Source organism: Pseudorasbora parva, chromosome 13 (assembly GCF_024679245.1).
Source record: "Pseudorasbora parva isolate DD20220531a chromosome 13, ASM2467924v1, whole genome shotgun sequence".
NCBI lineage: Eukaryota > Metazoa > Chordata > Actinopteri > Cypriniformes > Gobionidae > Pseudorasbora > Pseudorasbora parva.
Window position 1 is genome coordinate 41875544 of NC_090184.1, and position 19338 is coordinate 41894881.

At 35.4% G+C, this 19338-nt stretch overlaps 2 protein-coding genes across 2 annotated transcripts; one reads left to right on the forward strand and one right to left on the reverse strand.

The window, feature by feature from the left end:
• Window positions 1-140: 140 nt before the first annotated feature.
• ufd1l (ubiquitin recognition factor in ER associated degradation 1) lies at window positions 141-4044 on the reverse strand. Its single transcript, XM_067412786.1, has 12 exons — window positions 3906-4044; window positions 3334-3466; window positions 3196-3228; window positions 2990-3111; window positions 2744-2874; window positions 1909-1981; window positions 1762-1830; window positions 1130-1198; window positions 976-1023; window positions 784-872; window positions 616-697; window positions 141-482 (listed from the first exon to the last, which is right to left on the reverse strand). The coding sequence occupies exons 1-12, from the start codon at window positions 3906-3908 to the stop codon at window positions 408-410; spliced, it is 927 nt and encodes a 308-aa protein (XP_067268887.1). The 5' UTR covers window positions 3909-4044; the 3' UTR covers window positions 141-407.
• A 313-nt stretch (window positions 4045-4357) lies between these two features.
• On the forward strand, window positions 4358-15023 carry cdc45 (CDC45 cell division cycle 45 homolog (S. cerevisiae)). The gene is made up of 18 exons (XM_067412787.1): window positions 4358-4527; window positions 4838-4897; window positions 5955-6047; window positions 6190-6327; window positions 6669-6830; window positions 6917-6975; window positions 7069-7117; window positions 8230-8291; window positions 8383-8433; window positions 8519-8638; window positions 9900-10031; window positions 10359-10457; window positions 10541-10702; window positions 11554-11692; window positions 12807-12890; window positions 13035-13153; window positions 13256-13332; window positions 14588-15023. Exons 1-18 carry the CDS (start codon window positions 4477-4479, stop codon window positions 14650-14652), a joined length of 1722 nt encoding a protein of 573 aa, XP_067268888.1. The 5' UTR covers window positions 4358-4476; the 3' UTR covers window positions 14653-15023.
• Window positions 15024-19338: the final 4315 nt, after the last annotated feature.

The window sequence follows — 19338 nt, forward strand, 5'->3', positions numbered from 1 at the left end:
TCCTTTAATATGAACAAGACAACCTTTTGTCATATGAAAAGATTCATATGTCATGTTTCATAAAGCAATGACAATAGCACCAGACATTAAACAAAAGCTTGATGACAACTCATCCTAGAGTAAATAAAGAACGAGTCTGATGAATAGCAAGGTAATCTTTATTTAAATTACTTGAAGTATTATGTATACAAATTTGTTTGGTCACTGGTTTTGTTTCCTTATATATGAAAAGGGGATTGAGTATGCCAAATCAGTTGTAAAACAACAGTTGTAATGTACAGAGAAACATCAGTCGGGTCCTAATGGAAATCCAGGTGCATGTTGAGCATATGGTAGTTGAAAAACAGCACAAATAACCAAACAGCTGTTGACTTTCTGATGTGTCCAGGTCAACTGTATTTGTGTAATCAGGGCTTTCTGCCTTTTTTGCGGAGGGACTGTCCTTCCCCAGAGAATGCAATAAAGTTGGTGGCCATTTCATCCTGGAAACAAGAAAATACATGATTAGACGAGATTTGAAAAAACACATTTAAACTAAATTTGTGACAACCTAAGACTATAGAAATATTAATTTGTTTAAGCCCTAAATATTTTTAGCCCTGTAATTTCACTCACTATGTCAAATTTGCGGGGCTGTTGTCTAGAGTTTCGGATGAAGGTGATCCTCCCGACTTTGAATTCGTAGTTAGGAATTCCTCTGTATGAATTCAAAAACAGCAATTATTCAAATGGACACGTTTAACTGTGAGAATGAAGTGGTTTGGGTCCGACTGAGGAAGGTACCGTTTGATGTCACTGGGATCGAGGGGTGCTGGACTGGGCTCGATGCCTTTCTTCTTCCCATCTAGACGATTCCCAGAACCTGTAAACGCCTGTGGAGAGAACACCAAGTCTTAACAACTTGTCAAGGTAACATTTGATTTCTTAAAATATATCAAGGAGCATATTGTATTTAAAAAAAATAGTTTGACTTACTCTGAAGCCAAAGTCCACGTCGTAGTTACTGGGATCCGTTTCCTCTTCCTACAGCAGAATGACAAACACAGGATCAGTAAGAACAACATTTATGTGAAGAATTATAATCAAAATACTGAGTTATAGTGTGATGAAATGAATTGTCCGAACATACTGCTGGTTCTTCAGGATGATGCATGTGTCTCTCTGGTTCTTTGTAACCAAGAGGAGCATCAAAGTCCACCTGATGGACAAAACAATTGTGTAATTAGAGATACAGAGGCATTATGTCAATATAAAGATTCTTTATAATGTTTTTGAAATGGTCTCTTCTGTTCATAAATGTGCATTTATGTGATCAAAATACAGTAAAACATCAATATATAGATGTGAGATAATATTACAATTTAAAATAACTATAAAACTATTCAAAATGTAATTTATTCCTGTGATCAAAGCTGAATTTTTTAGCATTTACATTACTCCAGTATTCAGTCTCACATGATCCTTCAGAAATTATTCGGATATGATGATTTACTGCTCAAAAAACATTTATAATTATGATCAGTGTTGAAAACACTGTTTATGTTTGTGGAATCAGAACAGCATTTGAGATAGAAATATTTTGTTACATTATAAAAGTCTTTACTGTCACTTTTGATCAATTTAATGCATCCTTGCTGAAAAGTATTAATTTCAGTGTTTTTTTCTTCTTTTTTTACTGTGTTACTGACCTCAAACTTTTAATCAGTAGGGTTAGGAGAGTTTATATATTATGTAAACTGTTAATAAAATAAGCATCCCTACATTCATATCACACTCAATGATGGACACAGCCTTGTCTGGTTTGGTCTCCATGACACGCAACTCGTAGACCTGGAAGACAGAAATTTCTGGGTTAGTGTATCAGGGTTCTTACCACATCAATAATTATATTGAGTAACAGACAATCACCTTTTCATTATAATTGATAGCGATCACATCTCCTGTGGTCAAACAGGCAAAATTCCTCAAAGCATTCTCTAATCTGGAAAAAAGAGGAAATGTTGCACATTGAGATTTAGATATTAGCTGTTATAATGTTAAAAATATATTTTAGTTTTTAGGGAGTGTTCACGGTTGTAGTTCGGTTCTCTTGGTTCATTTGGTCTGGACAAAAACAACAACAGAACATTTAGTCCTGGCTTGCTTAGTGTTCACATTGGCATTTTAACATCAAACCTAAAAATACCAAACCTAAAGGCATAGGATAGCTTTTATTACGTATATTACGTGACTGAACTTAATGAACATCCAAAACAATGCTGTGTGCGGCTAAATGCGCTCGTTGTACAGTATGTGTGTAGCTACATATGATGGTTTTTTTACCAGATGAGAACTCGTGAAGAGCTTATAAAATGTGTAAAGGAGACAAAACAGTAGCAGGAATCCCTCCGTCACACTCACACACTAACACAGACCTGCTGTGACGAGTCGCGGTTCTGATGCCTGTAGAGAACTGTAATGGGAAACATCACGACAATAATGTGGAAAAAACAGATATGCTTGAGTTTTCTGTCCTTTTTAGGGTCGCATCTTGTGACATCATGTCCCATTTTTGATTCTTTTACATGTCTTTGGCCGGTGTTGTGTTTAAATTTCAGTCGAAGCGGATTGAGACCCGATGGCAGCGTTCACACTTATTCAAATGAACTGCACTAACAGAGCAATCGCACCAGGGTTTGTTTTAATCCAACCAAACATGACAAGTGTGAATACACCCTAAAAGGAGTGTGCCATGTTAGCATACACAGCTTTAGGATTCGTGATATCCAGGAAGTCTGGACTCTGCGGCTGGAATTTGGAGTATGTGGCCACCATGAGATTGACGCTTTCTACCTGGACCAAACCGCCCTCCTCCAACAACAAGTTCTGCATCATCTGAAAACACAATAAAACATGATAAACACAGACATTTTGATATTCTGAATAATTGCTTGTCTAAAGCAAAGCGAATCCAGTAACAGCCAATCTGCTGTATATTTTATACTTATACCCAGTGAGGGAGGTAACAGATGCCTTCATCTGCCACAAACTCCAGAACGCCACAGTGTGTCATTCTGTCTGAATTCTTGTTGGTGAGTTTGAACAGCATGGGATATGTGATGTTAAGTCTGCCTGAAAAACAAACCACATGTGAAATCAATATACAGGACATGACAGCAAAGGTTATTCATGTTTAATTAACTGCATTTAACTTACTCAGCTGGTCCAAAGCAGACGGGGGCATAATTACTGGAAATACAAAATGACATCTGCATTAGTTCAGTGAAACGCAACCCAAGAGCCGCAATGAATTGTGTTCCACAAAGCTTTACAGTACTATGGACCAAGACATACTCTTTCCTCCTTTGTCCACGTCTGAGCGGTCGTTGGGTCCTGGCAGCATGGACACAGAATAACACCGGTACTGGGCGGAGAAACGGTTCTGGAAACCCCGGCCCACATGGGGCTCAAACATGTTGAAGGAGAACTGATGGAGGAAGAGGACAGGAATATTCAAAACACACACCTTGAAAAATAGATAGATAGATAGATAGATAGATAGATAGATAGATAGATAGATAGATAGATAGATAGATAGATAGATAGATAGATATTTAAGATCAATTAATAACAAAGGTTATTAAATCAATTAAAAACTTCTATTGCTGCACGTATTGTCTCCTTAGTTAGAATTGTTAATGTTATAGTATTCCTGTAGTCCTATCCTGTAAATCTCGCAGGAAAAATCTTCTGCTGAATGAACACATTTAAAGTGAGTTCAATAACAAACAAACACGTCTGCCACAGTGACAGAGCAGCTTTCTACTGCTTTAGCTTAGCATTAGCTAGCCAGTTCTTTTAATATCAACAATGAAAGACGTCATGCTTAAGGCAAATTTAAAGGTAGCTTGAAATCGATTACAGACCATATTAGCAGTTGATCAGCGATGATGAGAGGAATACTGATGACAACTCAATAATAACAGAAACACAGCAACTCTCCTTTCCGTGGGAAGTGCGTTGTTGTGAGTAGTAGGACGTGACGCAACAAAACAACACGTCGTCAGACCGAACTGCAGCCAATCACATCTCTCGTTCAAGCTTGGGTACACGCCCTATGTATAATATTTGTTAAATACATTTTATATACATTTATTATAACTTATTAATACATTTACCAAATGTATTTAAAAAGAGAGAGATTATTTGTTGTGTTTCTATTACAGCATTTACATTCCACGTTTCGACTTACCAGGGGAAGTTTCCGATTGGACAGAAGTGCCGCTCGTCCTTACACACCATTGGCTAATGTGTCCACCTGTCACTCTAAGTCGTTATTCGATTGGTTATTTCTGCAAAGGCCGTACTAGATACACAACAAGCAAATTTGGCGCCACAGACGAAACACGGAAACCTTGCAGTTTAAAACAAGCACAGTTTTAAAACGCGAACAGGGATAGTTTTATATATTTAAACTTTATAATATTATATTTTAACATGTTTGTGACCGATATTCGAAAGGAATTTTATGATGTTGTCGTTAATCAGGTGCGTAATAACGGGTTGTGTCTCTGTTTTGTTGCTGGAGGAGTCATTCAAAACCCGATTAACGTTACGGTTGATATTTACATTTTATATCCATAGCGACTAGTATTTAAAAGCACTATTAGTACTACCATGATGTTTTTATATTGCATGTTATATAGCATATGTTAATTTATAATATATACATATTCCATATGTTGTCAATTGTGTATTCTAGTTATTGTATTTTATTTTTGTATTTTATAATATTCTTAAACTACTTTATCTTTCTCAGACTTGTATATTTTCTGTCTCTTGTTTTTTATGTGTTTAGAGAGTGGCCCTGCTCGTGTCTTCTGATATTGATGCCTTGTGTGCCTGTAAGGTTCTGCAGGTTAGTCATATCATTATGAATTCATACTACAATAACAGCAACATTGAACAAACTGTGAACATTACAACATACACAGATATTCAATATACAAGATACTTTGCACTGGACACCTGCAACAACATTTGCATGTGCAAAAGAATCCAAAGGGAACTGTATGGTGTAAAAACCGTAGTATTAATATGTGGTGTAGATATTCAGACGCTTATAGTACATATGTGACCACAAAACCAGTCAAAATGGTCCGTTTTTGTTTTGTTTTTTAGATTTATACATAATCTGAAAGCTGAATGAATTAGGTTTCCATTGATGAATGGTTAATATTTGGAATCTTTGAAAATCTGGAATCTGAGGGTGCAAAAAAATCTAATTATTGTGAAAATCACCTTTTAAAGTTGTCTGAATTAAATCCTTAGCAAGGCATATTACTACTAATGTTGCATTTTTATATATATATTTACGGCAAAAATTATCTTTAATTAATATGATTTTTGGCATAAAAGAAAAATTCATAATTTTGACCCATATGATGTATCGTTGTCTATTGCCACAAAATTACCCGTGAGACTTATGACTGGTTGTGTGGTCCACGGTCGCATATTAGTGTTCATTTATACACTAGTGGTTTTCCGACAGCATGTTTTCAATCTTTTAGATCCCACATCATCACAGAACATCCATGACCCCCATCTTAAAATGTAAAACGCTGAAATAAATATAAATAAGTATAAAAAGCATAAAGACCCAGTTTATACTGTGAAAAATGTATATTTATAGATGTGTGTAAAATATTTTGTTTCTATTACCTTACATTATTGTGTTTTTCAACTCGCTGTAGTGCTGTACTTTTAGATGTATTATTTATTTAAATCAAATTGTATTAATTTATTATTAATTTGTTTGAAAACCCCAGGTCTAGAGAGACTGATGGCTAAATTATATATAATACAATTTATTGATTGCAAATTAGATGTTTGCAAGTGTTTTGACATGGAAAATTTCACATAATATTTTCCCAAAAGTGTAAATCAGTTATTGTGTTTGTTGTTGTTCCATCCAGGCTCTGTTTCACTGTGATCACGTCCAGTATACGCTGGTTCCTGTGACAGGATGGCAGGATTTGGGGACCGCGTTTATGGAGCATAAAGAACAGGTACATCTTTAAGCTCTGCCACAAATGCTGTATAGATTAGTGACTATATATCAACTCTACAGACTGTTATTTAGGCAATAGTCCTCAGCTTTTGAGTCTAAACTAGAAGTAATTGTTTGTATCTGTATGTTTCTTTTTCTAGTACCAGTATTTTGTTTTAATAAACTGCGGAGCAAATGTGGACCTGCTGGAGATGCTTCAGCCTGAGGAAGACTCAGTTTTCTTCATCTGTGATACACACCGACCTGTTGATGTGGTCAACGTCTACAATGACACTCAAGTATGAATTTTCAGCACTTTATTATCTCTTGCGCTTCTTGTTGCAAACATGCAGTTATTAAATGGATAGTTCACCATAAAAAATCTAAATTGTCAGAATTTACTCGCCCTTAAGTTGTTCCAAACCTGTATACATTTCTTTGTTCTACTGAACACAAATTTCATGCACTAAGGCCCGAGGACGATCTCAAAGCATTTTAGACCCCATTTACACCTGTGTTTAGCGTCCTCCACTTGTGATCCGATCGACCAAAGCGCATCTTAATACCAGGTGTAAATAGAAAACAATGAAAGAATTAAAAGTCTCTTTAATAAATTATTTATCTACTTCAACTGCAATAGATTAAGCTCCTGATAAAGCAAGATGACGACCTTGGCGTTCCGACCTATGATGACATTTTCCGTGATGATGATGATGAGGACGAAGAAGGAGACGGTGATGATTCTGGAAATGAAAGTGATGGGAGTGCAGAGCCTTCTGGGAAACGGAGGCGTTATGATGAGGCGTGTATTCATATCCATGTCATGCATGTACGAGTAACTGGATTCTTTATAGTCACGTTTCTTAAAGTCTGCATTAACTTCCTCAGGGTGCTTTGGAAAGGAGAATTGAACGACAGCGTGCCAGACGGGAATGGGAAGCTCGAAGGTCATAATCATAATCTCTCCAAATTAAAAATGACCAGTGTTGACACATCTTTGTGTGATAAGTACATTGTGAAACGTGTGCTTGTGTTTGCAGGAGAGAGATTCTGTTTGATTACGAGCAGTATGAGTTCCATGGAACATCAGTGAGTAACTAATGTTTTTATATGTATCACTGCATATGTTTCAATACTCAACTCACAATACAATATTATTGCTATACTCCAAGACGTAAGGTAAAGGGTTAGCAAACAAATGTACTGATTCAAATACTAGGTTTGGTATTTTTTGGGGTTAGAAATGAATATGCTTGGACTTGGTGCTGGTAACCCAATGCACAGAGAATAAAAATACTCACGATTCTGAAGCTGAAAATACAGAATTATTTTAGATAAATATGTTTGCGCTCTGTCACTGACAAGATGTATTTAAAATGTTTGAGACATTTGGCATTATGAGTCATTGCATTATTATACATTATATTCATCATTATATGTAATAGATTAATGTCGTACTGACACTAAAACTCTGTCAACTTGATTGTTTTTCTCTCACTGTTCATTTTGGGAGAACTAAACACAATGGAGTCACTATCCACAATACATAATGTTGCATTTTTGTATTGCGATAATATTGTGACAATATATTGTTACACCCCTAGATCTGATTTTATAGCTAGATCCGTGCTTAAAAAAAGACTAAATTAACTGTATCAACTATATTAGTGATCTGGCCACATTGCCGCTATATGATAAGCTGATAACTTCACAGGTTTATCCAAAAATACTGTACAGCCGAATCAAAAAATATTTTGACTGACTTCATCAGATTTACCTAAAGATTAATAAGGCTGGGAGAATTAGCTACAAAAGTAATATTTTCAGGCTTTTGTCAATATTCAGCTTTCTGTACTTATGTATTTTGCTCTGAAATATGCACAATATCTATATAATGTTTTTGCTAAAACTTGTTTTTAAAACAAATAAAATGCTATGTGGAGCTTTCATGAATCATTGCATCAATTTTGGGGTGAAAAAGCAGAACACGTCCTAATGTGAAATATTAAACTTCAAAAGGATCTGATTGAATTCTAAATAATGTGAATGTGTAGTGTTCAGTCATTAAATATATTAAATGTCATAATTAAATACACAATGAATTGCTCACCGCTAATACTTGGTGAATATGCAATTTTCTCAATATATTCTCAGTATTTGCTGGCTTTGGTGAGTGAACCTGTTTATTGTGTTGTCTACAGGCAGCGTTGGTGATGTTTGAGCTGGCCTGGGTCATGTCTAAAGACACCAAAGACATGCTGTGGTGAGCTTCTTATGTTATATTACTACTAAGCCGTTGCAGTAGAGCCTATAGATGTGTTCTGAGAACTGAAAACTGGCTCTTTGATTGGCAGGTGGAGTGTCATTGGAGTAACAGATCAGTGGGTTCATGATAAAATCCCACAGTAAGAATCTCATTCTTATCTCGTATTGCCATAATTAACCTCTTCAAAACATCTCATGACTTACCTGTGCGTCTTTGTCATACAGTATGAAATATGTGACAGACATCGCCACCCTACAGCGGCACGTGTCCAGACACAACCATAGAAATGAGGATGAGGAGAACTCGCTGTCCATCGACTGCATGAGGATCTCCTTTGAATATGAGTATCCTTCTCCACATGATGTTGAAAATGTGTTGTGGATGACTGTTCAAAATTAAATACCAGTGCATTGCTTAAACGGATAGTTCACCCAAAATGAAAATTTGCATCCAACATGTAGGTGTCTTTGTTTCTTCAGTAGAACACAAAATAAGATGTTTGACTCCAACTGTTGCTGTGCCAGTCATATAATGAATGTGAATGGGTAACAATTCTATGTGAGAGAAAAAAAAACGTGCTTAGATAACATGCACGAAGAGCCCTGTGGCTCATGACGACACATTGTGAGCCCAAGCTCAGCACTATGGTTGATCGGGCTTTCTGTTCTGCCGCTCCTTGGATTTGGAATGCCCTACCTGAGCATTTTGAGGGCTCCTCAAGACTTTTAACTATTACATTTATTAGCATTTTACAATTTTTAAATGATCTTAACTGTAGCACTTTGATATTTGTTCCAAATGTAAAGTGCAATTCAAATAAAATGTATTATTATTATTTATTATTAACGTCCCGGGGCTATGTGTTTTCCAGGCGGGCTACCAAAACGTAAGCCCGTCAGCAGGCCGGTGAATCTCAAATAATTAAATAACATTCCTTTCTTGATCTGCCCTGTTCAGTCTCTCTTAACCTGACATTTGAAGGGCGCACGTGTGCGGTCCGCGCTTATATCCATCGATCGTTTGGGCCATGTAATACAAAAATAGTATTCTAATCAATCGTCTGTGGATTAGAAATAAATCGTTGTGTTTGTTTGATAAAGATGTTTATGAGCCCTGTGATCGAGAGAATCATTCCCGGTTGTCGCTTTCAAAACAGTCCCTCCCTTGTGTGAACTGACAGGGGAGCTGAAGCTCATTAAATATGCAAATCTTATCCAATCCTAGCCATGAGCATTTACTTCCAAGTCTCCAGTGCGGCACGCCCATCAAAACCCAGCGTTCAGGAGAGAGCCTCAAAACCAGTGTAGAAAATAGCCTATTACTTATTAATTATGATGTTTTTTAATGTAAAAACCACACAATCATCATTAGTCGACCTCAGAAAACAGTATAAAAAAATTAAAAAAGCTATTTCATGACACATTTAACTTTTGCACTATGGTGTGCTCTTGCAAATGATGCTGTTTCATGCATAGAAATAATGTGCACCTTATACACAATTTATGCTGCTATCTTTCACAAGTCATAAGTGGAATCTCCTTTTGAGCATGCATGATGAAGATCTGTGTGTGTAATGTGTATTTGACCCTTGACCCCGTGTGTCAGTCTGAGGTTGGTGATGTATCAGCACTGGTCTCTGTACGAGAGCATCTGTAACTCCTGCTACACCTCCTGCAGCTTTAAACTCTGGTCCATCAACGGACAGAAGAAACTGCAGGAGTTCCTGGCTGACATGGGGTGAGTGGACGGGTCTTATTCTTCCTGCTTTTAATGGGCAAGGAAACACTGGGTTCATGTGGGGTTTCTTTTAGGTTATGTTAAAGCAATAACCCACAAGAGGACATGCCTTACATTCATTTATCACATTTATGGTGTGTTTTTTACCCCCTGCTAAACCATGTTTCATATTTCAGCAGTAAGAATATGATAAAGATGCTTAGTTTAAATATTATTAATCATTTATTGAGCAAGTTCATTATCTCATGATTTGCATTGTTTTACAATGTGGTTCATCCAATCAGATTTTAATTGACAAAATACTTTTAATGATTGTTTTTCCCTCAGTCTCCCACTCAAGCAGGTGCGGCAGAAGTTTAACTCGATGGATATGACAATTAAAGAGAACCTGCGTGAAGTCATCGAGGAATCGGCCAATAAATTTGGGTTAGAGTCAAATAAAAGATTGTGCGTGAAGTAGTCAGTATCTGTCATGTGTTTAATTGTTTGCTTTGTTGTTTCCACCTAAGTATGAAAGACATCCGTGTTCAGACGTTCGGTGTACACTTTGGCTTTAAGAACCGGTTCCTGGCCAGTGATGTGGTTCACGCTGCGGCCGCCCTGCTGGAGAACGTGGAGAAGGATGAGACGCCAACGGACAACTTCATCAAGGCTCTGGACTGTCTGTCCAGGTATGAGACAGGGTTATTAGAGTTAAATTATGCTTAAACCATTTAAAAAAACTATTTTGTTGCATGAAATTAAATATTAACTGAAATAAATGTAAAAATACTTAAAGGTTAGTTCACCACCAATAATAAAATTTGTCATTAATGACTTACCCTAATGTCGTTCGACACCCGTAAGACCGCCGTTCATCTTCCAAACACAGTTTAAGATATTCTATATTTAGTCTGACAGCGTATCTAACACTATACTGTCCAGGTCCAGAAAGGTCATAAAAACATCATCAAAGTAGTTCATATGTGACATCAGTGGGTTAATTAGAATCTCTTGAAGCATCGAAAATACATTTTGGTCCAAAAATAACAAAAACTACGACTTTATTCAGCATTGTCTTCTCTTCCCCGTTTGTTTTCAGTCCTCAAATAAAGATTCAAACGGTAATGAATCAGTGGATTGATTCATGATTCGGATCGCATGTCAAACTGCTAAAATCGTGTGACACTGGCAATCCGAATCATGAATCGATTCACTGATTCATAACCGTTTGATTCTTTATTTGAGGATTGAAAACAAATGTTCATTTTTGGGTGAACTAACCCTTTAACTACATAAACATGTTAAAATGTAAAAAAAAATACTAGTACAAATGACAAAAAGACTACAAAACTACTAAACCTTCAAAATGAAAATACCAAAGTAAAATCTCATTCAGATAATTAAAAAAAAGCTATATTAGTATCTTGATGCTAAAATAACTGGTTTGACTATCTATACTGGTTAGAATTTCATATAGTGTCTGTGTAGTTTCTTAATGACTGTTTCAATAACTCCTCATGTCTTGCCTGTGTGTCTGTAGGAGTAATCTGGAGCGGTTGCATTTAGGCATCGATCTGGCCAAGAGGAAACTGAAGGCCATTCAGCAGACGGTGGCAAGCTGCATCTGCACTAACCTCATACTCTCACAGGGGCCTTTCCTCTATTGCCATTTACTGGAGGTATGGACCAAATTTATTTAGAACTAACAAACACTAGTAAATACTAAAAGTGCATGAAACTGTCAGGTAGTGTACTTTAAAGGAAGTGTATGTAAGATTGTGGCCAAAACTGGTACAGCAGGTGTATCCCCTCTCCCCCTCCCCCTGACTCGAGGTTGCCAGATTGGCTGCAGGATCGTTTGTAGATCTGAAGCTGTGGTAACTAGAGTAGATCTGGCAACCCCGTTGCAGAAACACCACTGACTTCGTGATTTGTCGATTAGGTGAAGGGCGGAGCTTCAGGCCAACAACAACTGCAACAACAACTTTTAAATGGCAATATCCAGGCCGGGTTACTGTTGTCAGTGATAGAAGTATTTGAATTAATTTGATTTATTAATGTATAGTGACATATCAGGGCCATTTTATGATTAATTGAAATACATTTCTTACATACAGTTCCTTTAAGTTACAATAACGCTCAAATGCAGCCTCATGCACACACGCGCACACAGGCTCACACTGTAAATGTTAAAATAGTCTTTTGATGTTAATAATGTTAAAAGGCTTTTGTGTTTCGCTTCCCTCTGCAATTTCCAGATGCAGAATCATACATTGCGATACAACGATTCATTTCAACCTCTAAACATCACTTTAGTGCGGCTCTGTTCTTTTAAATAAGCAGATCTCAGTGTCTCGGAGCAGCTGGGTTTGCATTGTGATTTTGGATCATTTTTAACCTTCTCCATTCCCTCTTTCTCCGTTTTACTGTGCAAAAGTATCATTACTTGATTTTATAGTACAGTTGTTTTTTATATGTATAATTTAACAAAATAAACATGAATTACTCCATTTTATAGTAAAATAGCATTATTGGTGAAATAACTTTTTGATTGATTTGTTTCATTGAGAATTGTTTTAAATGTATTATTATTATGAAATACTACATTTGATAGTACAATAGTGTTATTGATATAGTAATAGATTTAGCTAAATAAAGAAATCGTATTTTTATTTAATGTTTCGCTCTTTCTTTGGGATGATAAGAGGGTGAATTAATGACCGTAATTAGTTTTGTCTACACTTCCTGTATTGTGTTGAAAGCAAGTTGTTGAAGTGTTTCTTGTGTTTGAAGGGAACACCAGACGTAAAGCTGTTTTCTAAACCTCTGGCTCTGACTCTCCTCTGCAAATATTTGCTCAAAGCGTTCATCTGCTCTGTAAGTACATGTGTGCAACAATTCTGAATGAAAGAAGTCTTTTGGGATGGTGTGTGTGTGTGTGGTGTTTGTCAGCAGTCACATTAAGCTGCTATGCCGGTTCAGCACATGTGGTGATGGGACATGGCTGTATGTTTTTGTTAGACGAGGAACAAACGCTGTAAGATACTGCCGTTGATAATGGCTGCTCCTCTGGATGTGGAGAAGGGGACCGTGATCGTCCTGGGAATTCCACCAGAGTCAGACACGTCTGACAAGAAAAAGTGAGTTTGTTCATACTTTTACATACAGAGATCTACATTCACCTCTTTTTCTACTCTGAAAAAAAAGCAAAAGCTCCAATCAAAAATTACTTTTTCTTCAAGTTTCTTTGGCCGGGCTTTTGAGAAGGCAGCTGAGAGCACTAGCTCCAGAACTCTACATGATCATTTCGACACTTCAGGTCAGTCTGCACCGCGGCATCATGGGCCGTGATCTCACACAGCACTTCAACCACTAGAGGGCAGAGCAGCCTTGAGATTCTGTGACGTCTCTCTGCTCTTCTGAACAAGTTTGGATTTGAATTTGCAATGATACAAAATCATAGTAGTAAAAATGCATAATTTATTTTATTTCAATACATATTTAAATGTAAAATGACAAAATATGAATATATATATATATATGTGTGTGTGTGTGTGTATGTATGAGATTATATATATATATATATATATATATATATATATATATATATATATATATATATATATATAATAAAACTAATGTTTTATATATATATATATATATATATATATATATATATATACATATATACACACATGTGCATACATACATGTACATACACATGCACCAAGTTTGCATGCGAATTTGCAATAATACAAAATCATAGTGTGTGTGTGTGTATAAAAAATATTATATATATATATATATATATATATATATATATATATATAATATTTATATATGTTTTTATTGTTATTTAATTACATATATATTCATACATAATATATATATATATATATATATGTATTTAAATATATTTATTTTAAAAAAAATACATATGTTTATGAATGTGTTTAATTAGTATTATTATTAAATTGATAAGTTAATAATAAATAATGTATTAAATAATAAAAATGAACATTAGTTTTATTTTTTTTTATTTTTCACGGTTTTATTAAATAATTAAAATAAATAAATACATCAAGTCTCATCAACTATGAGACTATGTGTTGGCAACATAACTGCATGCAGAATTAATAAAAAATGGATTTAATTATTGTTATTTATCATTTAATTATCTGTATCAATTATTTGTTGAAAAAAAAATGTTGATGGCGCACAGCATGTCGCACTGCAGGACACCAGTGCCAAGATTAACTTCAAAGCCAAATGTTGAATAAATTATGGTAATTTTACATGGAAAATGTGTTGAGGGGGGGTTGGCTTATCACTGAACAGGTCATGTTAATCATGCAATATTAACACTCACACAACTGATACACTCCTATCTAACTGATCCTTTATATTCCCATGCAGTTTTCCCATCATTTCTGTCAGTTTGGTGCCAAATGCCTTCAGTTCTGCCAGACCCCAAAACACACACACATTCACACATGCACACACATGTACATTTATCAACATGCCAACACAGGTTATGTGAAGATCCGTGTGTGTGTCTCTCTCTCTCTCTGCAGTTATTGAGCTAAAGATGGAGGACAGAGGGAAGTTTCTGGATGCCCTCATCACCCTGTTGTCATAAAGACCCACTGCATGCTGGGATTGATTACCAAACTGCCCACAGAAACTCTGAACATGCATGTGTGCTTTGCATCCACACACACATACACACAGTTGCTCCACAAGTGGAATTTCACATCCCTTGAGTAAACGTGAGATTCACTGTGTTCTCAGCCAGTTTGGTGCCAAATACCTTCACAGACCTTCATCCTGTACAGCGTCTACAGCCCTTCACCTCAGAGATCAGCTGATGTTTTGGTCATGTGGTGCCAGACCTTCAGTTTGACTGTACAGGCCTGATTAAAGTGTGTTTGTTTTTGTTTTAGTTGTTTGTGTCCTGTCATTTAGTATGTGTTTGTGCATGTTATACATGAATTTGAATAAATCAATTTTATACTCTTTTGATGTTGTATTTAGTGAATTAACTGACAATTCAATGATGGTTTTTAGAATGATTAAATGTTTTTTTTAATTGTTTTACCTCAGTAAGATGGCCAGTCAAAAGGCTTTTTTTAAGGTCGCCATAAGTTTGTAAACCATTTTACTTCCATAACGTTTTTGAGTAAATTATGTTCAGTGAAGAAGAAAAAAATATAGCATGGGATTTTATCCATCAAGTGCATTTCTTTGGATCAACATGCAATGAAAAGTTTATATTTCTGTTAATGCTTTTATGTCAGCTTAATTTTATAAATAACATTTTTACTTCTGTTTTATATTTTACAATATATATGACTATAAAAAAACAAAATCCTGCTTTGAATAATCCCTTAAATTATTTGGAGAACTGAAATGTACTTGTTTATTCTACCAAATCTTCATGATTTTTTTTAACGTTATAATGAATTTTTCACTGCCCTTTTAAAATGAGCACAATAAAAGTAGTCCATGTATTTTCTGAAACTGTAAACATAACTTTTATTCAAAGGCAGATGAATTAGATCTGCACACTGGCAGAAGGGAAAACGTTTGATTCACTTAAAGCAGTAAATATTGAGGATTTATTGGTAACACTACAATAAGGTCTCATTTTTTAAAATTGTATATTGAGCAAAATATTTACATTAACCATAAATTAGCATATGAAGATTAAAGGTGCAGTGTGTAGTAGATATGAGGATCTACTGACAGAAAAGCAATATAATATACATAATTATGTTCCAGTGGTATATAAAGACCTTACATAATGAACGGTTATGTTGATGACACCGGCTGCGTCCGAAAACTTAGGCAGCTGACTCGTTGCCCCGCTGCCTTATCAGACAATGGCTTAAGGCAGTGTTTTGTGCATGAAGGCACCTCACGAAACTGATTTCAGACAGACTTCTAAGTCAGTGTAACAGTTTAATACTCTACAGCAAAATAGAGCTTTGGTGAGAACTAAACAAATATTTAGTTACTACATTAGTAATTTCTTCCTAGAAAGAAGTGGAAAATGTTGGTAAAAAACATAAATTTACACACAAACTACACTTAAATACAACTTTCAGACACCATCTTTTTTTGCCAGCTCGACTGTCACAGAATGGAAAGCACAGCATTGTGGGATATCAAAGGCAGTGAAGGATACATTTGCTGCCTTCAAAAATCGATCAGATAAGGGTAGCCTATCTCAGGAGACAGGAAGAGAAGCTAACAATAGATTAGGACGTGCCTTGATGCCTTCCTGGCTTGAAATGTGTCCTCCTATGGCAGCATTTTTCAGATTTCGGACGCAGCCGCCATTTCAATCTTCATACACCACTGGTCTACTTAAAAGGTTTACTTCCACAGTGAAATCGCCATTTTGCGCCGGCATGTTTCTACAGTAGCCCTAAAGGGACAAACTTCTCTACAGAGCGCCATTACTCTCTGCTGTCTTAGACAAGGACATCTTTGTCCTGTGCCAGCCACCGTAGCTTCTCTGTGCTTCGAAAGGGAAAGGTGGCGGTTGCGATTCGAAACCTCGCCGCTAGATGCCGCCACAATAAGCACATATAATGCTGTAGAAAATTGTTCCTGTTAACTAATGTTTTTAACTAATGTTCTTTTGCTTTTTGCGTCCTTTTAAGATTACCAGTATAAATCTCATGTCTACTGTGCTGCTGTTTTCCACACATTCTGCTAAACGTCTTCTTCCTCTTCCACTGCAGTCATGCAGCTTTGGACCAACATGAGGGTGAGTGAATGATGAGAGTTTCATTTTTGGGTGAACTATTCCTTTTAAGTTAAGTTTTTTCTTGGCGCCGGGACAGGACTTTACCCCTCCAATGTAGAGCTGGAGTCCTCTCTTCTAATGACTGGGTGGATGTGTTTATGTATCATCATGGGTTATTATCAAAGCATGAGTCAACTGTTTATCTTAACATCCCGTTTTCTTTTTTTCTCTCGCACGTTTTTACATTGTATCCTTTAGTACTACATTCACTACTGTAAATCTGCCAAATGTAATACTTAGACAGTGCCTGACTCTACACTCTTAGAAGGAAAAAAAAGGAATCCTATAGGGTTCTTGACCCTTGACCCATGGTTTTCTGTTTCTATATATATTGAAGTAAAAAAAGATTAAAAAAATTACTGACCTCAAACTTTCGAAAGGTAGTGTTGAAACAAAAGATTAATATTTTAAATAAATGCTGTTGTTTTTATTCTTTTTATTCATCAATGAATCCTAAATATATATATATATATAATATATATATATATATATATATATATATATATATATATATATATATATATATATATATATATATATATATATATATATATATATATATATATATATATATATATATATATATATATATATATATATATATATATATATATATATATATATATATATATATATATATATATATATATATATATATATATATATATATATATATATATATATATATATATATATATATATATATATATATATATATATATATATATATATATATATATATATATATATATATATATATATATATATATATATATATATATATATATATATATATATATATATATATATATATATATATATATATATATATATATATATATATATATATATATATATATGTTAAATTATACTTTCATGCTTAACAGGGTTGTTTTTTTAAATATATAAAGTATGTTTATGAGCTGTTTAAAATATAAAATTGAATTAAAATTAAAGAGAATTAAAACTAAATTAATTCATTAAACATAAGTCCATAAAATGATGCTATGGTGGGAGCCCTTAAAGTTGCATACAGAAGCTTTTCTTTAAGAATGGTGCGAGTCGCTGTTTTTCTGCTCGGTTGGAATGTAATAAACTGGTTTGATGGCATAGTGGCACAGCTGGCGTAGTATCCTGTAGAAATATATCTCTATTTTGTTCAAAATGAGTTACAAGAACTGTATGTTATTATCAGCAAAAGTCTCTTTCTGTGTTTTTATGGCGTGTAGCTCTGCGGTTGTTTTGTTCTCTCGATCTGTTCTTGAATGGTTTGATCCCGTGAGGATAAGCTGCTCTGGATAACCACGAACAATAGAAGTCATCTATGTGTGGCAGTATCACACTGTGTGTGTGTGTGTGTGTGTGTGTGTGTGTGTGTGTGTGTGTGTGTGTGTGTGTGTGTGTGTGTGTGTGTGTGTGTGTGTGTGTGTGTGTGTGTGTGTGTGTGTGTGTGTGTGTGTGTGTGTGTGTGTGTGTTACTCCATCACTTTTGGGTGGGCTTCATCCATTCAGACCCCATGCAGGACAGCGGAGCAGTCCAAACTTTAAGCAGTGCCTGTTGCAAACCACAGTTGTTTTATCTTCTTTGTTTGACACTAACCACAGGTTTTATTAACGGAGAGGGTTCATTGTCTCCTAACGCAGATGTTAGCTTTAAGCATTCAGCTTCTTTTTAGCACAGTTTATGTATTAATTGGAAGATTGATACATTGATACAAATCCTCATATTAGAAAGATTTGTGAAGGATCATGTGACATTGAAGACTGAAAATTCAACTTTGCTCACAGAAATAAATTACATTTAAAATGATATTCACATAGAAAACAGCTTTATTTATATTCAAAATATTACTGTTCTTTTAATCGTATAAATGCAGCCTTGGTGAGCAGAAGAGACTTTTCAAAAACATTAAAATAGTTTATCAAGCTCTCTGACAGTAGGAGATACCCTCAGCATACCCTCCATTTGCTCTCATTTTAATCTCACAGCTGTCCTGGAAAAGCAACTGAGATATTAAAGGGGTCTCGAGTGATTTTTCTTGCAGGTGTGTGTGAGTGAACATGCTCTTAAGAATATGAGAAAAGACAGTCAAACATCCATGAAGAATCCCACAACAGCCAATTAAAACGCTTCCCAACTGAGAGGACAATTTCCTCTGTGGGTGTGTATGTGTGTGTGTATGTGTGTGTGTGTGTGTGGGGGGGGGCATGTTTTTGTGACATATGAGGACACAAATGTGTATAATGACATGACAGGTATTACAAGGAGAGCTTATAAATCATACAGGATGAGTTTTTTTAGAAAGTAAAAATGCAGAATGTTTCTAGTGATGGGTTTAGAGGCAGGGGCTGTGTGTGTGTGTGTGTGTGTGTGTGTGTGTGTGTGTGTGTGTGTGTGTGTGTGTGTGTGTGTGTGTGTGTGTGTGTGTGTGTGTGTGTGTGTGTGTGTGTGTGTGTGTGTGTGTGTGTGTGTGTGTGTGTGTGTGTGTGTGTGTGTGAGCCTGTTTATGT

Coding starts and splice junctions, on each gene's coding strand:
- ufd1l (XM_067412786.1), bottom strand. Junction 1,024..1,129: donor ATCATCCTGAAGAACCAGCA/GTATGTTCGGAC, acceptor ATTCTGCTGTAG/GAAGAGGAAACGGATCCCAG. Junction 483..615: donor AGCCCCGCAAATTTGACATA/GTGAGTGAAATT, acceptor TCTTGTTTCCAG/GATGAAATGGCCACCAACTT.
- cdc45 (XM_067412787.1), top strand. CDS start 4,477: ATGTTTGTGACCGATATTCGAAAGGAATTTTATGATGTTGTCGTTAAT. Junction 8,292..8,382: donor GACACCAAAGACATGCTGTG/GTGAGCTTCTTA, acceptor TTTGATTGGCAG/GTGGAGTGTCATTGGAGTAA. Junction 11,693..12,806: donor TCTATTGCCATTTACTGGAG/GTATGGACCAAA, acceptor TTGTGTTTGAAG/GGAACACCAGACGTAAAGCT.